This window comes from Adiantum capillus-veneris, chromosome 14 (assembly GCF_014529385.1).
Source record: "Adiantum capillus-veneris isolate H3 chromosome 14, ASM1452938v2, whole genome shotgun sequence".
NCBI classification, from domain to species: domain Eukaryota; kingdom Viridiplantae; phylum Streptophyta; class Polypodiopsida; order Polypodiales; family Pteridaceae; genus Adiantum; species Adiantum capillus-veneris.
The window spans coordinates 27,410,584-27,431,485 of record NC_140944.1 but is presented as its reverse complement, the minus strand read 5'-3'; the positions used below and the strand labels follow the sequence as shown (position 1 = coordinate 27,431,485).

General features: G+C 45.9%; 1 protein-coding gene across 2 annotated transcripts in view; it reads right to left on the bottom strand.

The window, feature by feature from the left end:
* The window catches only part of GRL (transcription activator), a 128,352-nt gene that overhangs the window by 23,237 nt on the left and 84,213 nt on the right, over positions 1-20,902 (bottom strand). For both annotated transcript variants that reach the window (XM_086528421.1, XM_086528420.1), the window contains exons 13-17: positions 6,727-6,859; positions 5,553-5,660; positions 5,385-5,463; positions 4,371-4,564; positions 3,704-3,849 (exon numbers count right to left, since the gene is read on the bottom strand). In XM_086528421.1, coding sequence (XP_086384547.1) covers positions 3,704-3,849; positions 4,371-4,564; positions 5,385-5,463; positions 5,553-5,660; positions 6,727-6,859 — 660 coding nt within the window. The remainder of the gene's footprint in view (positions 1-3,703; positions 3,850-4,370; positions 4,565-5,384; positions 5,464-5,552; positions 5,661-6,726; positions 6,860-20,902) is intronic.

Below are 20,902 nucleotides of genomic sequence, written 5' to 3'. Positions count from 1 at the left end.
TGTCTAGTCGCACTCGTTTAGGTTCTCGCCGTGCATCTTAAACTTCAGATTGCTATGCTTTAGCTGTTTCCATTTTATGTGATGTTAAGGAACCTCTATCTTTTGATGAAGCACAAAATTCAGAAAATTGGATGGCTACCATCATGCAATCAAAATATGATGCACTTATAGAAAATGACACATGGACTTTATGTGATTTGCCTCCTGGCAAAAACGCCATTGACACAAAATGGGTTTACAAGTTGAATCGTAAGCCTGTTGCAAAAGGCCATGCACAGCAAAAAGGCATAGATTATGAAGAGACCTTTGCTCCCACTTGTCGTATGACTACTGTGCGTTTTCTATGTGCATTGGCAACTCATTTTGGTTGAAATGTACATCAATCAGACATTGTTACTGCGTTCTTGAATGGTGACATATTTGAGGAAATTTATGTAACGCAACCTCGCGGTTTTGTCAAAAGAGGACAAAAGAACAAAGTGTGCAAATGTAAGAAAGCTTTGTATGGGTTGAAGCAATCTCCTCATGCTTGGTATGAGAAGGCTTTCGTAACAGTCCAACAGAAAGCAACAGTATGTGAAGCGTGAGAGTGATGTGCTTCTCATCGTTGTTCTCTATGTGGATGATTTGCTGATCACTGGTCCGAATGAGACGCGTATTGCTGAATTTAAGGCTGATTTGAATGCTACTTTCAAGATGAAAGATTTGGGGCTGTTGCATCATTACTTGGGCATACAATTTAAGTAGTGTGATGGTGGTATTGTCTTTTGTCAGACAAGTTACATAGAGACATTGCTATGTAAGTTTGGACTCGAGGATTGCAAACCTATTGCCACTCCCATGGAGACAGGTTTGAAATTGAGTCTTTATGATGCTGGTGATCTTGCCGATGTCACTCTTTACCAAACTGCTGGTGATCTTGCCGGATATTTAGTTTGCGGTCTCACAGGTGAGCAGATTTATGCATAGCCTAGCGTCTAAGCATTGGCAGGATGTCAAGCGGATCTTTCGCTACTTGAGTGGCACTTTACATCTTGGGTTGTTTTATCCCAAGGGGGGATCATTGCCACTAGATTTACATGCTTTTTCGGACTCAGATTGGGCTGGTTGTTTTGACACGCGAGTGTCCGCGAGTGGTTTTTGTTTCATGCTCGGCAATTCATGTATATCATGGTTAAGCAAGAAGAAACCTACTATGGCCACTTCTAGTTGTGAGGCTAAGCACACGGCAATCTTCACAGCTATGGTTGAGTGTGTGTGGCTCAGATGCCTTATGGCTGATTTGGGTGTTGGACACAACACTGAAACATCATTTATACTGACAATCAGAGCGCATTGGCAGTTGTGAGGAACCCAGTTTTTCATGCTTCCACAAAGCACATTAATGTGCATTATCACTATGTCACGGAGAGACTCTCAGCAGGAGAGATCAACTTGGCTTTTGTGCCAATACGGGACAACCTTGCAGATCTTTTCACAAAGACATCGTCTCGTGAGAAGATCCGTAAAGCTTTGGGCTTGCTCCCCTTTGTGGATTGATCCTGTCCTCAGGGCATGGTACTTCCCTAAACTCTATGTGCCAGCTCTCGTTCACCGCATCACTCTCAAAACATATATGCTTTGTTCCAAGAATGAATTCTACAGAAAGCAGTTTCCTTAGCAAACTGAACAACATGCAGTAAATAAGGAGGTAAGGCTTCAACACATTGAGAGTTGAGCAGAGCTTGGCAACTTAATCTGCCAATGGCAATTGACTATATAAATCAAAATACGATTACAATGCCAGGTAGTCCTATCTCGACAATCCCAATTTCTATCATTTTTTTTCCTCAAGAAAAAGATCCTTCCATTAGTTGAAAATACTGCCCAAGAGGGCTACAACCAGCCTCTGCTATAGAGGACTACATCAAAACATGGGGAGACTCCCAATGAAAAGACAGATATCTACAATGAGGGCTAAATCACAAGATGGGAGGAGGGAACACCACATGTGGCTAGTAGTGCCATCTATGCACGCCACGGACCATGGTGAAGAAGGCCCCTGGGCACCAAAGTCGAAGGAAGGCCTCACGGCACTCCCGCATGCGGTTGGAACTGCCCTAAAGTCTCTAAAACTAACCTCGAAGTGAATGGATCAGCTCCAGCCAGATATCACGAACAGATTCTGCCGGAGGAACAACACGAGCCTCAAAAATGAAAAAAAAAGGGGGCCCGCCAGATGAACCAAAGTAGCCGCAGATGAGTTTCCAACACCACTCTATCACTGCACCACTCTAAGGAGATGAGCTTTGTGCAGGCTTGAGTGTAGGCCAACCCTCCTGAATCAATGTCATCCTGCTGATGGAAGCCATCTCAAAACGAAGCGCTAGGCTCGTGAGTGTGGACCAGGTTGCAACACCCCAAGTGTACTACCGGGCTAAGGAAAGTGCTAGCATCAGCCGAAGAATCCGAACCCAAACCTGTTGTGCAATGGGGCAATCCCACAGACATTGACACAAAGTCTCCAGTGGGTGGCAACAAGCTGCACATACTGCCAAGAAGCCATTGTGTGCCAACCAACTCCCAACTGCAGTAGCTCTATGATGAACTAGCCACTGAAACATGGTCACTCTCCTCGACTGTCTATTGTCCCACAAGTGCTCCAAGAACCCTGCCAAGTGTTGTCAGTATGTGGCGACCCAAGCGAGCTGTCTAAAAACAACACTCTGCAACCTGTGATGCCTTAGCCAGAACTTTGTAAAGGCGACCCTCTCCCTGAACCTCAAAAAACATGCAGGGTCCTGACTCTAAGCAAGCCCTAGGACCTCCAATCTTGTGAAATTCCCCATCCAACTGGGAGCTACTGTCTCAAGAAGGATATGCCACTCAGGAGTTATAGCCTCTGTAATATCTTGATGCATGCTCTTCACCCCCCTCACTGTCGAAAGTGAGCCCTAACCGCTCGAATGGCCAGGGGGCTCATCGCCATGACCTTGGCAACCATCTCAAGAGTCTCGAACTCTATCTGGTAGTATCCATGCTCAAGAAGTTGTATGTCGATGATCTTTCCCACCTATGCCAGGAGACACGCCCGAAGGAGGTCACGCACCGCTCCTCTGTTGGGAGGGCTGCCAATAATCTTGTAGATGACAGAGGTGGCCTCAAGGAGCTCCACCGCTGCTACAAGGCTCGCTTGCTCTGATGACGACAAAGCAAGTCGGATGGTGGGCAAGGGGACTTCATCTGAGTCCCTCTGTGGCAAAGCACAAGCCTCCATCTGTGTCTGCTACTGCCGGGAAAAGCAAAAGGGGCAAAGTCTTGCTAAAGAGTCGGGCGAGAAACAATCTTGAGCAGGGGGAGTGGGTGGGCTGACGGCGAGGCCGCGCAAGGCAGGGGGCGAGGGGTCGCCTAGCACGCAAGGGGGGGGGGGCGGGGGTTGGGGGGAATGGCAATGCTGAGAGAGGATGCAGCAGCAGCGAACTCGATCCAAAGATCACTATCGCCCAATGTCTATCACTGCCAAAGCCACCACCATCTTAAACAGGTGCTGTTGTTCCTTACCAATATTCAGTAGCAGATTTCAGACAGCAGTGAAAAGCCATATGATAATCTTTTAAATATTTAAATGAGCATAACAGAACTATGCAAATATTTTGCACTGTTTAAAGAAAAGTAGAACTACCATAAAACAAAACCAAACACAAGGAAAAAGTTATCATCAAACCTGGACCAAAGATAAGCCGCATTCCCCTCAGATATAATACTTTCTTTGCCAGTTGGGACAGCAGCCTTTTCCAAATGTCGTACATTAACAGTTGATCTCGAGGAGGAAGCCAGCATCATCAATGAAATCCACTCTTTTCGAAAGCCCTGCAATATTTCATGCTTCTGAGATGAGAAAGGTCTGCAATTGCAAACTATAAGAACTGAGGAACCATTTGCACGAAACACACAATCAACAGGCACACATATACCTCTGCAAGAAAGAAGACTCAACGGTGAAAAAAGCAAATGACTTACGTACCTAGATGAATCCAGGATAAGCCCAAATTCACCCTTAAGTGCAAGGTATATACTCGTGGTAGTCACCCACAAGACAAAATAACCATCTACTCCATCATGCACAGTATTGACTATATACTACAACATCCCCACTAACATCGTCAGTGCCCAATAGTGGGTGTAGAACTAGGTACCAATATATGCTCCCACACACCCACACACACACACACACACACACACACACACACACACACACACACACACACACACACACACACACAACGAGTATACATCAATACAAATATCTGCATACTGAGTTGATTAGTGTTAGCCAGTTAGTTTGCAAGCAAATTCTTGATCCACCACTAAGTGTCAAATCAATGGCTTACAGAGAGATTGATAGCATCACTGAAGTTTGTCTCCATATGAAACTTCGGAAGCTTCTCCAAGTGTCTAGACACCGAGTTCAGAATGTCTTGAAGAGGGGGCTCATAATCGAGAGCAACCATTCCTGGTGAGCTCAACAGCAACTTGATCCTTTCACCTGCTCCAGCTAAATAACCTAATGCATAACCTCTCACAGCTGCACAGAAAAAAGTATCGAAACCAAATTCAAAGAAAGAAACCAAAAAAGCTGAAGCATGTTATCAAAATCTGGCTCACCTCTTGTTTTCTAGCAGAAATCAACCTCAAGAAATAAAACTCGCATGATAGCAATAATTAGCTGGACAGGCACACCTTGAACATACCTACTGAGCTAGAAGCAACGTGATAATACTCAGGAAGGACTCTACTCTAACTGCTGGCTTCCTATTTGTGATGAAGACAAACAGTACTGGAGCTTTTTTATTTTCATGAAGGCTCTCATGATAGCTGGCCTTTGGTAAAATTAAGTTAGTCTGTTGGCTTTTGAATCTGGCATGATTGCTCCCTGTTTTATCCTCCATTTGTACTATCAGCTATTAGAAGGATCGGGCATCCTAGCCATCCTTATCCATTGCATCTTATACTCTCCAATTGAACATCAAAAGATAAAATTACTCAGGCTTTGCTGTGTACCCTCTTGCCATCAATATACTGTCTACTTGTAGCCCAATTAGTCCATTCATCTGCAAGCTCAGTGTAAAACAACATACCCTTTTTTCTCACATTTCAGATTTCAGACCCTTACAAGGCAACTTGCATTAGAAAAGTGGTGTGTCACTGGGATGCAAAGGCTAGCAAATGGAAGACGCTCAGTATAAAGCTAAGCAGTGAAGGTTTTGAAATAATGCAACAGGACGCACATCAATAGAACAGACATGACGAGACTAGAAAGTGGCAGAAATTGACAACTACAGAAGGAGCTCCTTTCTTTTGCAATGTACATGAACTGAATAAAACTTGCTGAGTGAGAGAAACACCTGAAACATATTTTTGAATAAGCCCCTGCAGCTTATCCATGCTGCTTAGAAGAAACCCAATGCTAGGATCAGTTGCTTCCTGCACAAAATATTTGTAAACACTGATTACCAGTGACTACTACAGCAGTACAATGTCTCAAAATTACAAAAGAAGTGGCTAAAACTTACTATCTCTACTGGAACTAACCGTCCTTTAGGTTTTCCAGCCAAAACTCCTACATGTGTGAAATACCAAATAACCTCGGTCCGAGCCATTGACAAAGCTGAAAATACCATCTACAACAGATTTCATGGAAGTAATCAGAACCAAGTAGATATTAACAGGCAGACAGATTGCAAAATCTAAGCGCACATTAATCAAAATGACTCATTTGCCCAGATGATTCCAGGAAAACCGAGATGCACCCTCAAAAGAAATTGCGAGTTAGAGACTTGTGCTACTGATCCACAAGACACTATGACTTATCAAACATCATGCACAGTAATGACTAAATATTACATTAACGTCATCAGTGCCCAATATTGGTGTAAAACTAGGTGCCAGTTATGATGCCCCCCCCCCCCCCCCCCCCCCCCCCCCCCCCCCCCCCCCCCCAACACACACTCACACACACAAAAAAAAACCACACCCAAGTGCACACGCACGGAGCACGTGCACACACACATACTCTATTTTTTTAGTAAATCTTGATTGAATTTGCAAGTGGGAAACCTCAAACCGAGGAAAACCCACAATAAATAAGAGGCACAAAAGACACCATGAGGCTCCGAAAACTAGAAACAGTCGAAGTAAATCCTATAAGCTTCAAGAGAGATGTCTCCCACATCATGAGCAAAGTATAGTGCTTGTCCAAGCGAAAATTTGAAGTAAGGGAAAGAGTCAATTTCCATGGCATGAAACATATTAGAGTTACGTTAGTGCCATATGGTCCACATAACCCAAAATCTGACCCGACTGAAGAAGACCCCAAAAGAGACTGAGGCAGTTGGAGGACTCCAAAAATCCAGAACCCTCTGCGTGCACACATACACACGGGCGCACATGGACATATGTCAATACAAAGATTTGCATGCAGAGCAGACTCAGCCATAATGAAGCTGAGCAACCATCACTAGTTCTGATAATCTATCAACATGAAAAAGAAGCCTCATCCAATATATCCTGAGGAAGCACAACAAAAAACACCCAACCTCAAGAGTCCCGTTGCTCAAAGGATGAGTAACACACCAAGCGAGTAACACACCAAGCAAGCGGGAGCCTTCATGATGCCTTTGCACCTTTACTTTCAACTCACCCTCCAACTTTTTTAAAGAAGTGTCCCATTCCTTTAAGAACCAGTACCTGAATATTTGGTGCGACAAGGCTTGGTTGATCAGAGAAGAACAACACCATTCGGCTGAGCTCTTGCCTTAGAAAGGTTCTTCTCTCTCTATGATTAGTTTCAGCTCTGCTGACTGCCAGCTCATGAGAATCACTGGCAAGCAGCCAAAGGACATCCAAATTAATATGAGGATAGTAAGAAAACTTAAATCATATCACCAAATTGTGAACTTGACAACCCATCATTTTCTTAATTTCGTAAGTTATACCACAACATTTATACTACTTTCCCAAATTTCCTTAACAATTTGTGGGATATTTCCTACTACAACTATAGGACTCATTGAGAAAAAAAGCTAGAATTTTGAAGAAATTGCAGAGCAGTCGTGTGTGTGTGCGCACGCATGCGTGTGAGAACTGTGACACGTTCGATGCTCCTCTCTTCTGATTGCTCTCGTTTTGTTTTTGTCTTACATAATTGACTTTAATGAAGTCTTTGAATTGTTTCACGTAAGTATTATTTTAGTCGCTACCTTTTTTCTGCCATAGCCGTGTTCTGTGTGTACAGTCTTTCTGTGAGTGTCACCTTGGGTTGTGTGTGTGCACGTCCATACATGTGTCTAAGAGAGAAATGTTATATTAACATCTTCAAAAGGCCAAAATGACCTATGAGACCAAACCGTTACAAAATTGTGAATCCGATACCATGCCTGGGTAGAACAAAAATAATACTATTACTAGAATCCATCCTCATGTCGAGAGAGTATGGCTCGAATCCTCTGTTGTAGTCTCCGTCGATGTTGTGTAGCCCCTCTCCTCAATCGTGGCCGTCTGGATTTCTGTAGCTCCAGTGCTCGGTCGATGAGAGTGCCGGTAGTGGTCGAATGAGTGTGGGCCGAGCTCTGCAGTGATGGCTGCTCCTCTGGCTGTCCTATATCTAGTGAAAAGAAATCTGTAATCCGTCTTTGGGACTCTCTCTCTCTAGCTCTCCCAGAGAGAGAGAGAGAGAGAGATGAAATGAAATGTTATATTAACGTCTTCGAAAGGCCAAAATGACCTATGAGACCAATCTGTTACAAAATAGTGAATCTAATACCATGTCTGGATACAAAAGAAAGAACTAAAACAAAGATACTACTACTAGAATCCATCCTCATCTGCACTCTGGATGTCGAGAGAGTATGGCTTGAATCCTCTGTTGTAGTCTCCGTCGATGCTGCGTAGTCCCTCTCGTCAATCCTGCCCATCTCGATCTCCGTAGCTCCAGTGCTCGATCGATGAGAGTGCCGGTAGTGGTTGAATGAGAGTGTGCCGAGCTCTGCAGTGATGGCTGCTCCTTTGGCTGTCCCATATCTAGTGAAAAGAAATCTGTAATCAGTCTCTTGGACTGTCTCTCTCTATCTCTCCACAGTAAAGTGTCTCTATATCTGTGTAACTCAAGTAGATATAGCCCAAGACATCTCTCATCCTCATATCTCATGACCCTAGAGAAGGGACCGAAACCCTCTCTGAATAAGCAGTGGAAACTGCCCCGTATCTCATAGTACGCTGTGCAATGACATATGTAATGTAGCTTTGTCTCTGGCTCTAGCTGGCATAAGCGGCATATCCTGTTGTCTGTTGGTGTCTCTCTAAATCTACCAGTCTCAATCTCCAGTTGATATGAGCATGTGTGTATTTGACCAATGGCACTCCGCAAACCATGAGACATGTGTGTCCATGTAGCTCGATCGAATCACAAACCTATCTCCTGTGAGGTGGAGAAGATGCTCTCTATAGAAAGCCATCTTCATGCCCAACTCTTGTGGTGGCTCTATCCGTGTCCTCTTGGTATCCAGCTGGATCAGGTCCTTGCGAATGAGTCTAGTAATCTCCACTCGTGTAAGAGACATCGGGGGTGCCTAAAGAGAGTACCAGAAAGGGGGCAGCCTCTCCATGGTGAAGCCATGCGTCTGGAACCATGATGTCATCTGTGCATACCAGCATGAAGTGTCCGCATGAAGAGCTAATGTATGGAAGACTCAAGGGCTAGTCTAGCATATTTGTCTCTAGTAGTATCCCACAAGTTGTGCACAAAGGAGACTGATCTGGTAAGCGCCTCAATCTCCATAGGAGGGGCAGCTAGCTTTGCTCAAATGATAGCGTGGGGTACAGAGGCCTTGGCTCTGATCAATCAAGAGATCATTGGTACCAAGGGCCTCTCCATACGTCTCCAACCATCCTGGCCTACAGAAGGTCCCCATATCTGCACCCATACAACATAGCTGAGGCTACTAAAGTATCAAAGAGCCATAACTTTGTCTGAGGTTCCTGGAACTGAACCTGCGAACACATCCTCTCCAAGCATCCCAAGGCCACAAAAGCTCTAGTCAGTCTAGTCTCTGCTGCTCTCCCCAAAGAAAACCTTGGCCCAGTGAAGACAACCCCAAGGTAAGTGTATGCATCTGTATTTTCTACAATCTCCTGACCATATGTGAAAGTCGGTGTTGATCTCCTGATCCACTGTGGTGTGGTGCGGTGTTAAACACCATAACCTTGGTTTTACCAAGGTTTACAGACAATCCTTTATCCTCTGCAAAATTGTGTAATGCATCCAATTGTCAATGCATACCCTCTGGTGAGCCAGAGATCAACACAATATCATCAGCATATAACAACAGTGGGATCCATGTCCCCGCCAGCTGGGCACCTCTAGGCTCTATCACCCTCTCTGTCAATGTAATCAGACACCTCATCAACATACATACCAAATAGAGTAGGAGACAATGGGCAACCCTGTTTCACCCCAATGGTGGAGCGAACTAAATCAAATATCTCGTCCCAGGTGCGTACGTGTCCCATCACTGATCTATATAGAACCATAATCCCCCAAATCAACACTATGGGCACCCCCATCTCCTGCAGTCTGCACATCAATCGAGCTCTCGGTTCCATGTCAAATGCTTTGCGAAAATCCACAAAGCTACAATAAATCCGTCTCCCATGTGACCTGCCCTCAATGGCTCTCTTTAACATCTCAGTGGTATAGAAGGTGTTGGTAGGTGGGCATGGCTCTATAGGATCTGGAAGGGGATCCTGTCCAGGAACCGTATATAACGATGACGCATACTGGACCCACACATCAGGAGAAGTAATCATTGGGGAGGAGAATGCTCATGGAAGAATCGCCATGCCTCTCTTGAGTCTCTACTCAAGAACAATTGATACAAGTCTCGCTCCATCTGGGCCAAGTAAGCTCGTTTCTTCCGTCGCACAAGGCGCTGGGAAGCAATCCAAGATTGTTTGTAAGTAATGACTCCTAAAAGAAGATCCCTTTGAAGCTGGGCTCTCATCTCTCTGCACTCCTCATCATACCAACTATTCTAGGGCATGCTCCCACAATGTCGCCTCCGACCCGGCTGAGTGTGTGGGTATGCCTCTAATGCCACACCATGTAGTGTCTCAGTGAGTAAAGTGGTGAACTCCTCCACTGAGAGACCAAGACCAGTTGTGCATAGACAGCTATGGATCTCCTCTGTATAAACCGAGTCAATCTTTGGTGTAAATGTAAAACGGGTATGTGACCTGCCCCCTGATGTCTAGGCTGTACTATACTGAAATGGAATGGACAATGTCAAAAGAGCATGATCTATTGCTACACTCACTGGTCTGGCTCCAACTATGAAATCCTGAATACAGCGCATAAAGCTCGACTATGCCATAACATAATCCATTGTACTGGCCCTATGTCTGTGTGGAAAGCATGTGAAACGGATTGCTCCAGGAAATCATTGTAAGCCATTAAGTATGGCTAACCCATGTATAGTCGTAATCTCCGTGAGGTATCTCCCATACTCCATCTGCTTTCTGTCATGTGAGCATCTGTCAAGCCCCAACTCACCCATCCAGCTCTCTAAGCATCTCATCTGAAGTGTCATAGAAGATTGTCTGAGAGTTGCTCGCTCACGCATTGAAGTCCCCTAGGAGGATGATATCACCATCCCTAGAAAACTCCCATATATCATCCTCTAGTATTGAGAAAGGCGATTGTCCTCTCGATGTAGCATATACTGACATATTGGGGGGAAGTAACATATGGCAATGTACAGAAATCGGCCTATGTCAACTCTCAACCTCACCCACATGTATCTAGCATGATCATCTCTCCGTACAATACGTAGTAGCGGTTGTAACTCCTCTCTAAATAGCACTGCTGCTCCTGAACCTCTACTCCCATGCTTAGATCTCGCAACTATCTTGTGTGTTGTCTCCCATCTATATCCCACCACATGTGGCATAAGCTATCCAGGCCCCAGGGGCCTAATGAGTCTCTAAGAAGAAAACAATGTTCCTGTCTCTAAAACTGTCCTCAAAGGCACCAACGTCCAACCTCATAGATCCATTACAAATTCAAGTAGCCATCTTCAGTGTCGTCCCATAGGTCTCACACCGTCATGTAAAGCGGCGCTCTACAATCACCACCCGACCATCTCTATAAAAGGCCACCTTTCCCTTCTCCCTTGCCGCCGTAATCTTTGGCATTACCTCTCACATATGCGCAACCTGTGAGAGAGTGAGATCATCACCGAGGAAAATACCTCTTCTTGAGAGTAGGCCTCTTTTTCAAGAATTCCTTCTTCTCTTCCAAGGAGGGGAAGCGCAGTATGAGAGCTCTCCCTTTCGAAGATTCTCCCGGGCCATCATACTTCTTGCCCACTCTCCATGCCTTTGTGTGTGAAGGATTGTCCACCCCCATCATGGATATGAGGCTTGTGACCTCTTTTTCCACATTGTTTATGTCCTTGAGGCCGGTTACCCTCACATGTAGAGCTCGCATCCTCCTTTGTTCCTCTTTGAGGGTCATATTAATAAGAGTGGGTGTACAAGGAGCTTCCTTACCTTTCCCTTTCTTGGCGAACTCAATCCATTTTTCGGCCTCCTCTACTTTCTTTTGTGTTGCGGAGATGACCGCGGCCCATGACTTCTTTTCCTCATCTTCCTTGATAACCCCTATTTCTTCTCTCATGTGTATTTAATTTTTCCATCATGGATGGCTGAATTTCGCCTTCTTCAAGCCGCCCACTTTTTGCTGCAAGAAGATCACCTTGGAGAGTTCGGATTGTGGCTTCTTGTGAAGCCGCTTGCTCTTCAACGCGAGATATCCTTTCGCATAGGTTCCTCTTCTCTTCCTCCATCTTTCGAAGAAAGGTTGCATTCATCTCTTTCTTCCACTCCTTCACTTCAGCCTAAAGTGTTGATATCCACTTGTTGGTGATCAAGAACTTCATGTTGAGAGGGAGGCAGGCTTTAGCCACTGGAGAGGCCATGAGAAAGGTATCGGATGTCAATGGGTAGCCCAATGGAGGGAGACCATGTCAATGGGCAGCCCAATGGAGCAAGACCATGGCGTGAAAGCGGGAGGCAGCTCGAGGGGGGGGGGATTCAGCCAAACAATGACGGGGGGGGGAAGAAGGGGAGGGGGGGGGGGGGGGGGGGGGGGGGGGGGGGGGGGGGGGGGGGGGGGGGAGTGCGAGGGGCTCGCGGGTGGCGCGAAGGGGGGGGCTGGCAGCAACGCGAGAGAGAGAGAGAGAGAGAGAGAGAGAGAGAGAGAGAGAGAGAGAGAGAGAGATGAAATGATATTTTAGAGTCTTCAAAAGGCCAAAATGACCTTTGAGATGTCACATGCACATCTAGCCCTATGTGTATGTGGACAAGCTACTTCAGGTCTAAGGTTCAGGTCAGCTTAGGAAGTGTTCTCGCACCTTTGTGAGCCTATGCGCACGCCGTGCATGTCCACGCCCTTAGAGTAGTTGCATATCCTCTGGTTGCACACAGCATGATCATCAGCATTAAAGTCAGTAGCCATCATGAGCATTTTACAGTGCACAGAACCCATTTTCCCTATTTTAGCCATTTTTCACTTATTATTAATAAGTGACTTTGTTGGAAACTGGGTAGGGCATTTTTATAAGCTACTATATAAGGAAGCTAGCGGTAGCACTTTCTGGCAGAAGAGGCAGAAGAAGTACCACACTTGCAGTGTACCTTCTCAGCAAGACCCGGCAAGACAACCTAGTGTTTTTCAGCCATCAAGACCAGCCTAGCATGTTTGGCAAGAGCAGATCAGCCCTAGCATTTCGCAAATTGGCAGATCAGCCCTAGCATTAGCAGATTCCCCAAGATTCAACCTGGCGTTTTTGCAATTGCAGACCAACCTCAGTGTTTTGCAGATTCCCAGTGACAAAACCAGCCATAGCATCAGCGTTTTCAGTTTTCAGCACCTAGACACCGCAGATCAAGTCCCAACCCTTGCAGATCTCACCTTCCCGCAGCAGATCCTCGCCGCGTGGTCAGATCAGCCAGCGTTTTCAGTTTCAGCCCGCTGTTCACAGATTTCAGATCTGCGTTTTCAGCGCATCGTCGTCGCGTCGTCGCCATTGCCGACCTCCCCGACACAGTGTCAGAATTCAGCAGATAGCAGATTTTCAGATTTCAGCCCCTAGCGTTTTCATATTTCAGCCCGTCTCGTCGTCGTCGTCATTGTCGGCAATTCTATTGCATCTAGATCGTTGTACCAGATTTGTGCAATCAATAGCATAGACCTCTCTTGCAATAGAGAGTGGGGCCCTTGGAGGAGGGTTTGACAACGTTCTGGTATCGTATTCTCTTCACTCTCTCTCTCTCTCTCTCTCTCTCTCTCTCTCTCTCTCTCTCTCTCTCTCACAGTACCTTCGTTCACAGTGTCATTCACTTTGTTTGTGACCATTGCACTCTCTCACTAAAGGAACGGAAGGCTCTCCCTTTCGTAAGTAAAAGGAATCCTTGAGCACAGTTCGGAGCACTTATCTTGAGCAAAGTTCAACATTTACTTCTGCTGCACCTTACATTGTATCAGAGCTTTGGCAGTGTTCTGTATCACTCAAGGAAAGAACCACAAAATATTTTTTTTGTTGGGGTAGCACGTAACCCAAGTCCACTTGGGCGTGTCGATTCCTAATCATGTTTTTGAAGAGTGACAGGTAACCCAAGAAAGAAGGGCTTGTCCGGCCTCCCCTTGTTCCTCTTTTCACTCATTGATAGTGGACCGTGCACTTAGCGGCCGGCCAATCGACGTGAGGTGGGAAAAAGCAACAACCTTGGTGTGAGCGCAAGGCCACCAAGGGGTGTGCCGCAAGGAAGAGTAGAGCTCTGGTAAGAGAAGATCCTTTTCTAACACAGATTGCAAGCTAAAGAACCCCAAGAACCTCAAGAACTCAAGGACTCAAGAACCAAAGAACCACAAGAACCCAAGTTCCTCGTGAACTTAAGAACCCAAGATCTCAGTGTATGGTCATCACCCGAAGCGGAATGGATACTTTGTGTGAAGGTGATGAACATGAAAGTGGTGAAGGGTCAAGTCGATGATGGACATTATGCTACAACAAGAGGCGCAACGCGCTACCTTAGAGCGTAAGCGCGAAGAACGACGGGCAGCCTTAGAGCGTGAGCGTGAGTAAGCGCGCTTGGCGGTCCCAGAAAGAAAGGCAGAATTGGATCGCGAGCGCGAAGATAGACGAGCGGCCTTGGAGAGGCGCAGAGACCAACGCATACAAGAGTTGGTCCTACAGGTACTTACCTCGAAACCCGAGCCGGTCAAAGATGTTGATAGTTCACCAAGTAGCTCAAGCAGAGATTCGGACTCCAACAACCCAGTCATAGAGAAGATCACATTCAATAAGTATGACGGTAAGATGGATGCTACTATTATTCATTCTTGGTTGCATCAATTTGATGCTTACTTTGCGACAACTAAGAAGACAAGAAATAGCAAGGTTTTGACGGCAACCATGTACGTTGCCGGTGATGCCATTAATTGGTACCACGCATGGCAAGAGGCATAGTTGACCGTGCAACTAGAGGAAGCCAAAGAAGGCGCGCCCCTTTTCTTCAATTGGGCCGACTTCCAAGACAAGCTCAAGGCGCGGTTTATGCCACCCTAGTACCTAGCACGGTTGAAAGACGATTGGCGCAATCTCAAGCAAAATGGTATGCCAGTTATGCTTTCTCTAATCGTGTTTTGCAGCTCGGCACCCAATTACGCAAATCGGATGATGAGTACAAAGAGGCATTCCTTTATGGATTAAACGAGTATATCAAGTATGATTTCAAGGTACTCGATCCAATCGATCTCAACAAGGCTGTAGAGATTGCTCTCACACAAGAGATGAAGCACAATCAGGGAAAGCCTAAGGAGAACAAGTACCTCATAGACTCCTCAGAACAATAAGAATGGTAAGAACGGTAACTCTTCTAGCCAATCTTCCTCTAATCCTTCGGAAAAGGATTCACAAAATGAATCTAAGGGTAAAGCTAACACACTTGCTAAACCTAAGCTCACCCCAGATGAAAAAGTTGCACAAGGAATCATAGAAGGATACATCACGGCAGAAGAGCAAGTCATTTATTTTAAGAAAGGTCGATGTTATCATTCTCAAGTCAAGGGTCATATAAAGAAACCATGTCCTAAGATTGAATCTAATGAATCTAAAGAATCCACAGAACCCACATCCTCTGTTAATGCCATAAATAAGAACACTAGTGCGTCCCCAGTTTCTCATGATCCTCTCATTGATGAGTCCCTCATGAAGTGTTATGGTCATGTGAATAGTCAACACATAACACATGGTGGTCTTGTTTGGTCAACACATGGTGGTCTTGTTAGCAAGACATCTCCTCTCGAGGTGTCGGGCTTCGCTCCCGGTATGGGGAATGTGCTTCGTTTTGACGAGATGGCACGCAATTTTGGTTTAGGCATGCATTATCGACCTCTCTGGTGGCAATTGCACCTGCTGGCTGATCTACTCCCCATTGCACCTCTCGCTGATGGATGCCGTATCATGGATTGGCGACTACATCAATTCAACTTCACTACAGTTTCTGCTCGCCAAGTTTACAACATTTTGTTGCCCGATCCGTGCCTTGCAGACCATTGCAATGCCCTATGGTCACTACAGCGTTCCACCCGGTGGTGGCAAAAACCCCTTGCTGCCATTTGGAAGAGCCATTTGCCTCTTAAGGAACGTCTATTTCTGTGGCGTTGCTTGATGGGTGTGCTGCCCGTTGGTTCCTTTTTGCAAAAGCGTTGGATCAGCTTCTCACGCTGCGTTCGTTCCTCTGCCTCCGAAGAATCTGTTCAACACTTGCTTTGGGATTGTCGTTGTACTAGAGTCTTTATTGCTTGGGTTTCTACACTCATGCGTCTCCGTTTTCCCGCAGCGGTCTTTCAGAAGAAATTATGGCTTTTTGGATTCATTGCATCAGCATTAAAGCCTTTTGCTACTTTCTTCACATGGGTTAGATATTGGACCTTCTGGAGTATTTGGCGCCAACGCAACACCCGCATGTTTGACCTCATTGATATGGACCCTTCCCCCTACTTCAAGATGTCACTTCAGCAATCCTTGCGCTTTGCTCTCGCTGCTGCTGCTGGGGATATATCGCCTGACCTTTATCAACTTTCTTATGTTTGCTTTTAGAGCCTTTTCATACTTGAACACATTGGTGTTCACCCTGATGTATCGACTTCTTGTTGTGGGATTTCCTTCTTTGGAGGTTTCCCACTTGTAAATTAATCAAATGCACTTACTATAAAAAAAAAGAGAGATAGGGATCCAAGGAGTACTGGAACGGAGGCAACCTATCCATGTTGAAACCATGTAACTAAAACCATGATGTCATCTGCCCATACCAGCATGTTGTATCACCCTAGAACGTTAGCGGTCGGGATGATTCTAGGGCCAGCCGAGCATATCTGTCTCTGGGGAGGTCCCATAAACTGTGCATAAAGGATATTGATCTAGTAATTGCCTCGACTACCGGGGGGGGGGATATAAAGCTAGCTCGGCTCGAATAATCTCACGTCGCAGAGAGAGAGAGAGAGAGAGAGAGAGAGAGAGAGAGAGAGAGAGAGAGAGAGAGAGAGAGAGAGAGAAATGAAATGAAATGTTATATAAACGTCTTCAAAAGGCCAAAGTGACCTATGAGACCAGAAAGTTACAATGCGGTGTATCTGATACAAAGTCAGATTAACAAAATAAATTAAACTAGGATAACAAAATATAAATACTGCGGGATCCTAAACTAAGCAGTACAATGTGAAGACAATATGGGAGGGGAGTAGAGATCCATCTTCATCTGCACTCAAGACGACGAAAGAGTGTGGCTTGAATCTTTTGCCATAGCCTCCTTCGAAATTGTGTAGCTCCTCTCCTCCCTCGGGGTCGTCTAGATCTCCCTAGCTCCAATGCTCGGTCTATGAGAATGCCAGTAGTGCGGGTAGACCTCTCCACCGTCGCTGGTTGCTCCTCTGTCTGTTCTTCTGGGTGTACAGTATCTAGTGTAAAGAAATCTGTGATCTGTCTCTGGGGATGTCTCTCTTCACCTCTCCTCAGTAAGGTTTCTCTATGCTTGTGTAACTCAAGTAGATAAAGCCCAAGACATCTTTGATCCTCATAACTCATCACCCTAGATAGAGGCCCAAAACCTTCTCTGAATAGACAGTGAAAACGACCTCGTATCTCATAGTACATTGTGCAATGACATATGTAATGTACTTCTGTCTCTGGCTCTAGATGGCAAAAGCGGCATATTCTGTTATTTGCTGGTGTCCCTCTGAATCTGCCAAACTCAATCTCGAGCTGATGTGAGGACGTGCGTATCTGGCCAATGGCACAACGCAAACCATGCGAAAGATGCGTGTCCATATAGCTAGGTCGAATTACAAACCCATCCCCCGTGAGGTGGAGAAGATGTTCTCTATAGAAATCCATCTTTGTGCCCAACTCTTGTAACGGCTCTATCCATGTCCTCCTCGTGTCCAACTGGATCAAATCCTGACGGATGAGTCTATTAATCTCTACCCGTGTCAGAGACCTCAAGGGTGCCTGAAGAGAGTATTGAAAAGGAGGCAACCTGTCCATGGTGAAACCATGTGTCTGAAACCATGATGTCATCTGAGCATACCAGCATGATGTATCCCCGTTAAGAGCTAATTGTCTAGAGGACTCTAGAGCCACCCTGGCATATCTGTCTCTAGTAGTATCCCACAGACTGTGTACAAAGGAGACTGATCTTGTGAGCGCCTCAATCTCCATAGGGGGGGCAGCAAAATTCCGCTTGAATGATATCATGCGGTACAGAAACCTTGGCTCTAATCAACCGAGAGATCATAGATACTAGGGGCTTCTCCATACGCCTCCACCCATCCTGGCCTATAGAAGGTCCCCAAACCTGCACCCCATATAACATAGTAGAGGCAACCAAAGTATCAAAGAGCCATAACTTTGTCCTAGGTTCCTGGAACTGAACCTGTGAACACATCCTCTCCATTCCTCCCAGAGCCGCACCAGCTCTAGTTAGTCTAGTCTCTGCTGCTCTTCTCAAGGAAAATCTCGGCCCAGTAAAGACTACCCCCAAGTAAGTGTATGCATCTGTATACTCCACAATCTCCTGACCATACTTGAAAGTGGGTACTGATCTCCTGACCCATTGCGGTGTGGCGTTAAACACCATGACCTTGGTTTCACCTAGGTTTACACACAATCCACTATCCTTTGCAAAATTGCGTAGTGCATCCAGCTGTCGTTGCATACCTTCTGGTGAGTCAGATATCAGCACAATATCATCAGCATATAGCAACAATGGGATCCACGTCCCTGCCAGCTGTGCACCTCTATCACCCTCTCTTTCACTCCAATGGTAGAGTGAACTAAATCAGATACCCCTTCCGGAGTGCGTACCCGTCCCATCACTGAGCTGTACAAAGCCATAATCCCCCAAATCACCTCTATGGGCACCCCCATCTCCTGTAGTCTGCGCATCAATCGAGCTCTTGGTACCATGTCCAATGCTTTACGAAAGTCCACAAAGCTACAATATATCCGTCTCCCATGTGCTATGCCCTCCTCAATGATGGCCCTGAGTGTCAGAATATGATCAAGAGTGGAGAAACCCCTCCTGAAGCCCGCTTGACCCTTTGCTCGTACCCCCTCGCCCTCTGCCCAATTACTCAAGTGTTGCTCCAGGATGGATGCATACAACCGTGCCAATGTGTGTCCAACCATAATAGTGCGGTAGTTCCCAGGCTCTGTAGGGTCACCAGCCTTGAAGATGGGCACAATATTAGACAATCTCCAAGTCTCAGGTAATCCCTCACACATGGCACGATTGAACAACACTGCGAGAACCTCCATCAGCATATCCCTGGCATGTATAAAGTGCTCCGATACTAGACCGTCATGATCATATGCCTTCCCGGTCTTCATTCTGTCGATGGCCCTTTGTACCATCTCAGGTGTAAAGAAAGTGCTCGTAGCTGGGCAAGGCTTGGTAGTGTTTGGAAGGGGTTCCTGTCCAGGAACCGTATATAATGATGTCGCATATTGGCCCCACACCTCAGGTGAAGTAATCACTGGGGGAGGGGAGTGCTCATGGAAGAGACGCCATGCCTCTCCTGAGTCCCTACTCAAGAACATCTGATACAAGTCTCGCTCCATTTGGGCTAGGTAAGCTCGCTTCTTCCGTCGCACAAGGCATCGGAAAGCAATCCGAGACTGTCTGTAAGTGATGACTCCTAAAAGAAGATCCCTCTGAAGCTGGTCTCTCATCTCTCTGCATTCTTCATCATACCAACTATTCTGGGAGAGAGAGAGAGAGACGCTAGAGAGAGAGAGAGAGAGAGAGAGAGAGAGAGAGACGCTCACGAGAAAAAAAACTAGAGAGAGGAGGAACTGCCAAGCGCTAGAACGCTAGAAAATGAAAATGAAATGAAATGTTATATTAACGTCTTCAAAAGGCCATAATGACCTATGAGACCAATTTGTTACAAAATAGTGAATCTGATACGATGTCTGAGTACAAAAGAAACTAGAACAAAATACTACTGCTACAAGCTGGAACTATGTGAATGTGAACAATGACAGAATGGGGGGTGGAGAAATGGTGAGGATCCATCCTCATCTGCATTCTGAGTGTCGAGAGAGTATAGCTCGAATCCTCTGCTGTAGTCTCCGTCTATGCTGTGTAGCTCCTCTCCTAAGTCGTGGTCGTCTGGATCTCCGTAGCTCCAATGCTCGGTCGATAAGAGTGCTAGTAGCGGTCGAGTGAGTCTGGCCGAGCTCTGCGGTGGTGGCTGCTCCTCTGGCTGTCCCATATCTAGTGAAAAGAAATCTGTAATCTGTCCCTGGGACTGTCTCTCTGTAGCTCTCCCCAGTAAAGTGTCTCTATGTCTGTGTAACTCAAGTAGATATAGTCCAAGACATTTCTGATCCTCATAACTCATGAACCTAGATAAAGGACCAAAAACCTCTCTGAATAGGCAGTGGAGAGAGTGTTGGCCCAAACGTTGGAAGCTTATTCATAACTGATATATCAAATACAACCATGAAGGGCCTGCATATATTGGAGCATAATCAAAATTCCATACCTACCTACAGAAAACCCCACGATTTGAAAAGCACTGCCCAAATCTGATAAATGTGTGACGTCCCTAATACTGCCCACATTTAGCAAAGAGAATGCAAAACACTCGAGACTCTAATCCCGGGAAACCCTAGGACCAGGGGTCCCGCCTCATGCGAGCCTATCGGGGTGGGCAACACCGTGGAATGCACACCCGAGAAGGTACGTCAGGCACAGCCACAAAACAGCCCTCACTCCCTGCACTGCTCTTGGGAGATACTGGAGCCACCACCGGACACACCCCTTACTACTGCATTCCCCCTGTCCCGTGCCTGTAAGAAGGCCCCCTTTCCTTCAATTCTCCATATCAAGAAAAAAGGCAACCTTGCTTCTCTTCCTTTCTCGAACTCGGCCAAAATGCTCTCCCTCACTGGCCAGCATCTCTTCGGTTGCCGCCAACACAGCATAGATACACGTCACTTATATCACTTCTATTAGGATAGCTTGCTATTTATTCTCTTTTTACAGCCCCATAGACATCATAATAGCATGCAGCGACCATATATATTTGTGGTAGATCAAATAAGAGAACTTCTGTTGTGATGTTCTATCACAACAAAGTCAAACACAGATGATTCTCGCTTCCAAAATCCAACAGGTGATCTCTTTCTTCTTTTGATTGTCTTCTCTTCTTGTTCTATTGACACATGAATATTTCAATTTGGAAGTAGTCGCGGACTCCGTTATTTGATCCTCTGCTATGACCAACTCCCTAATCAGA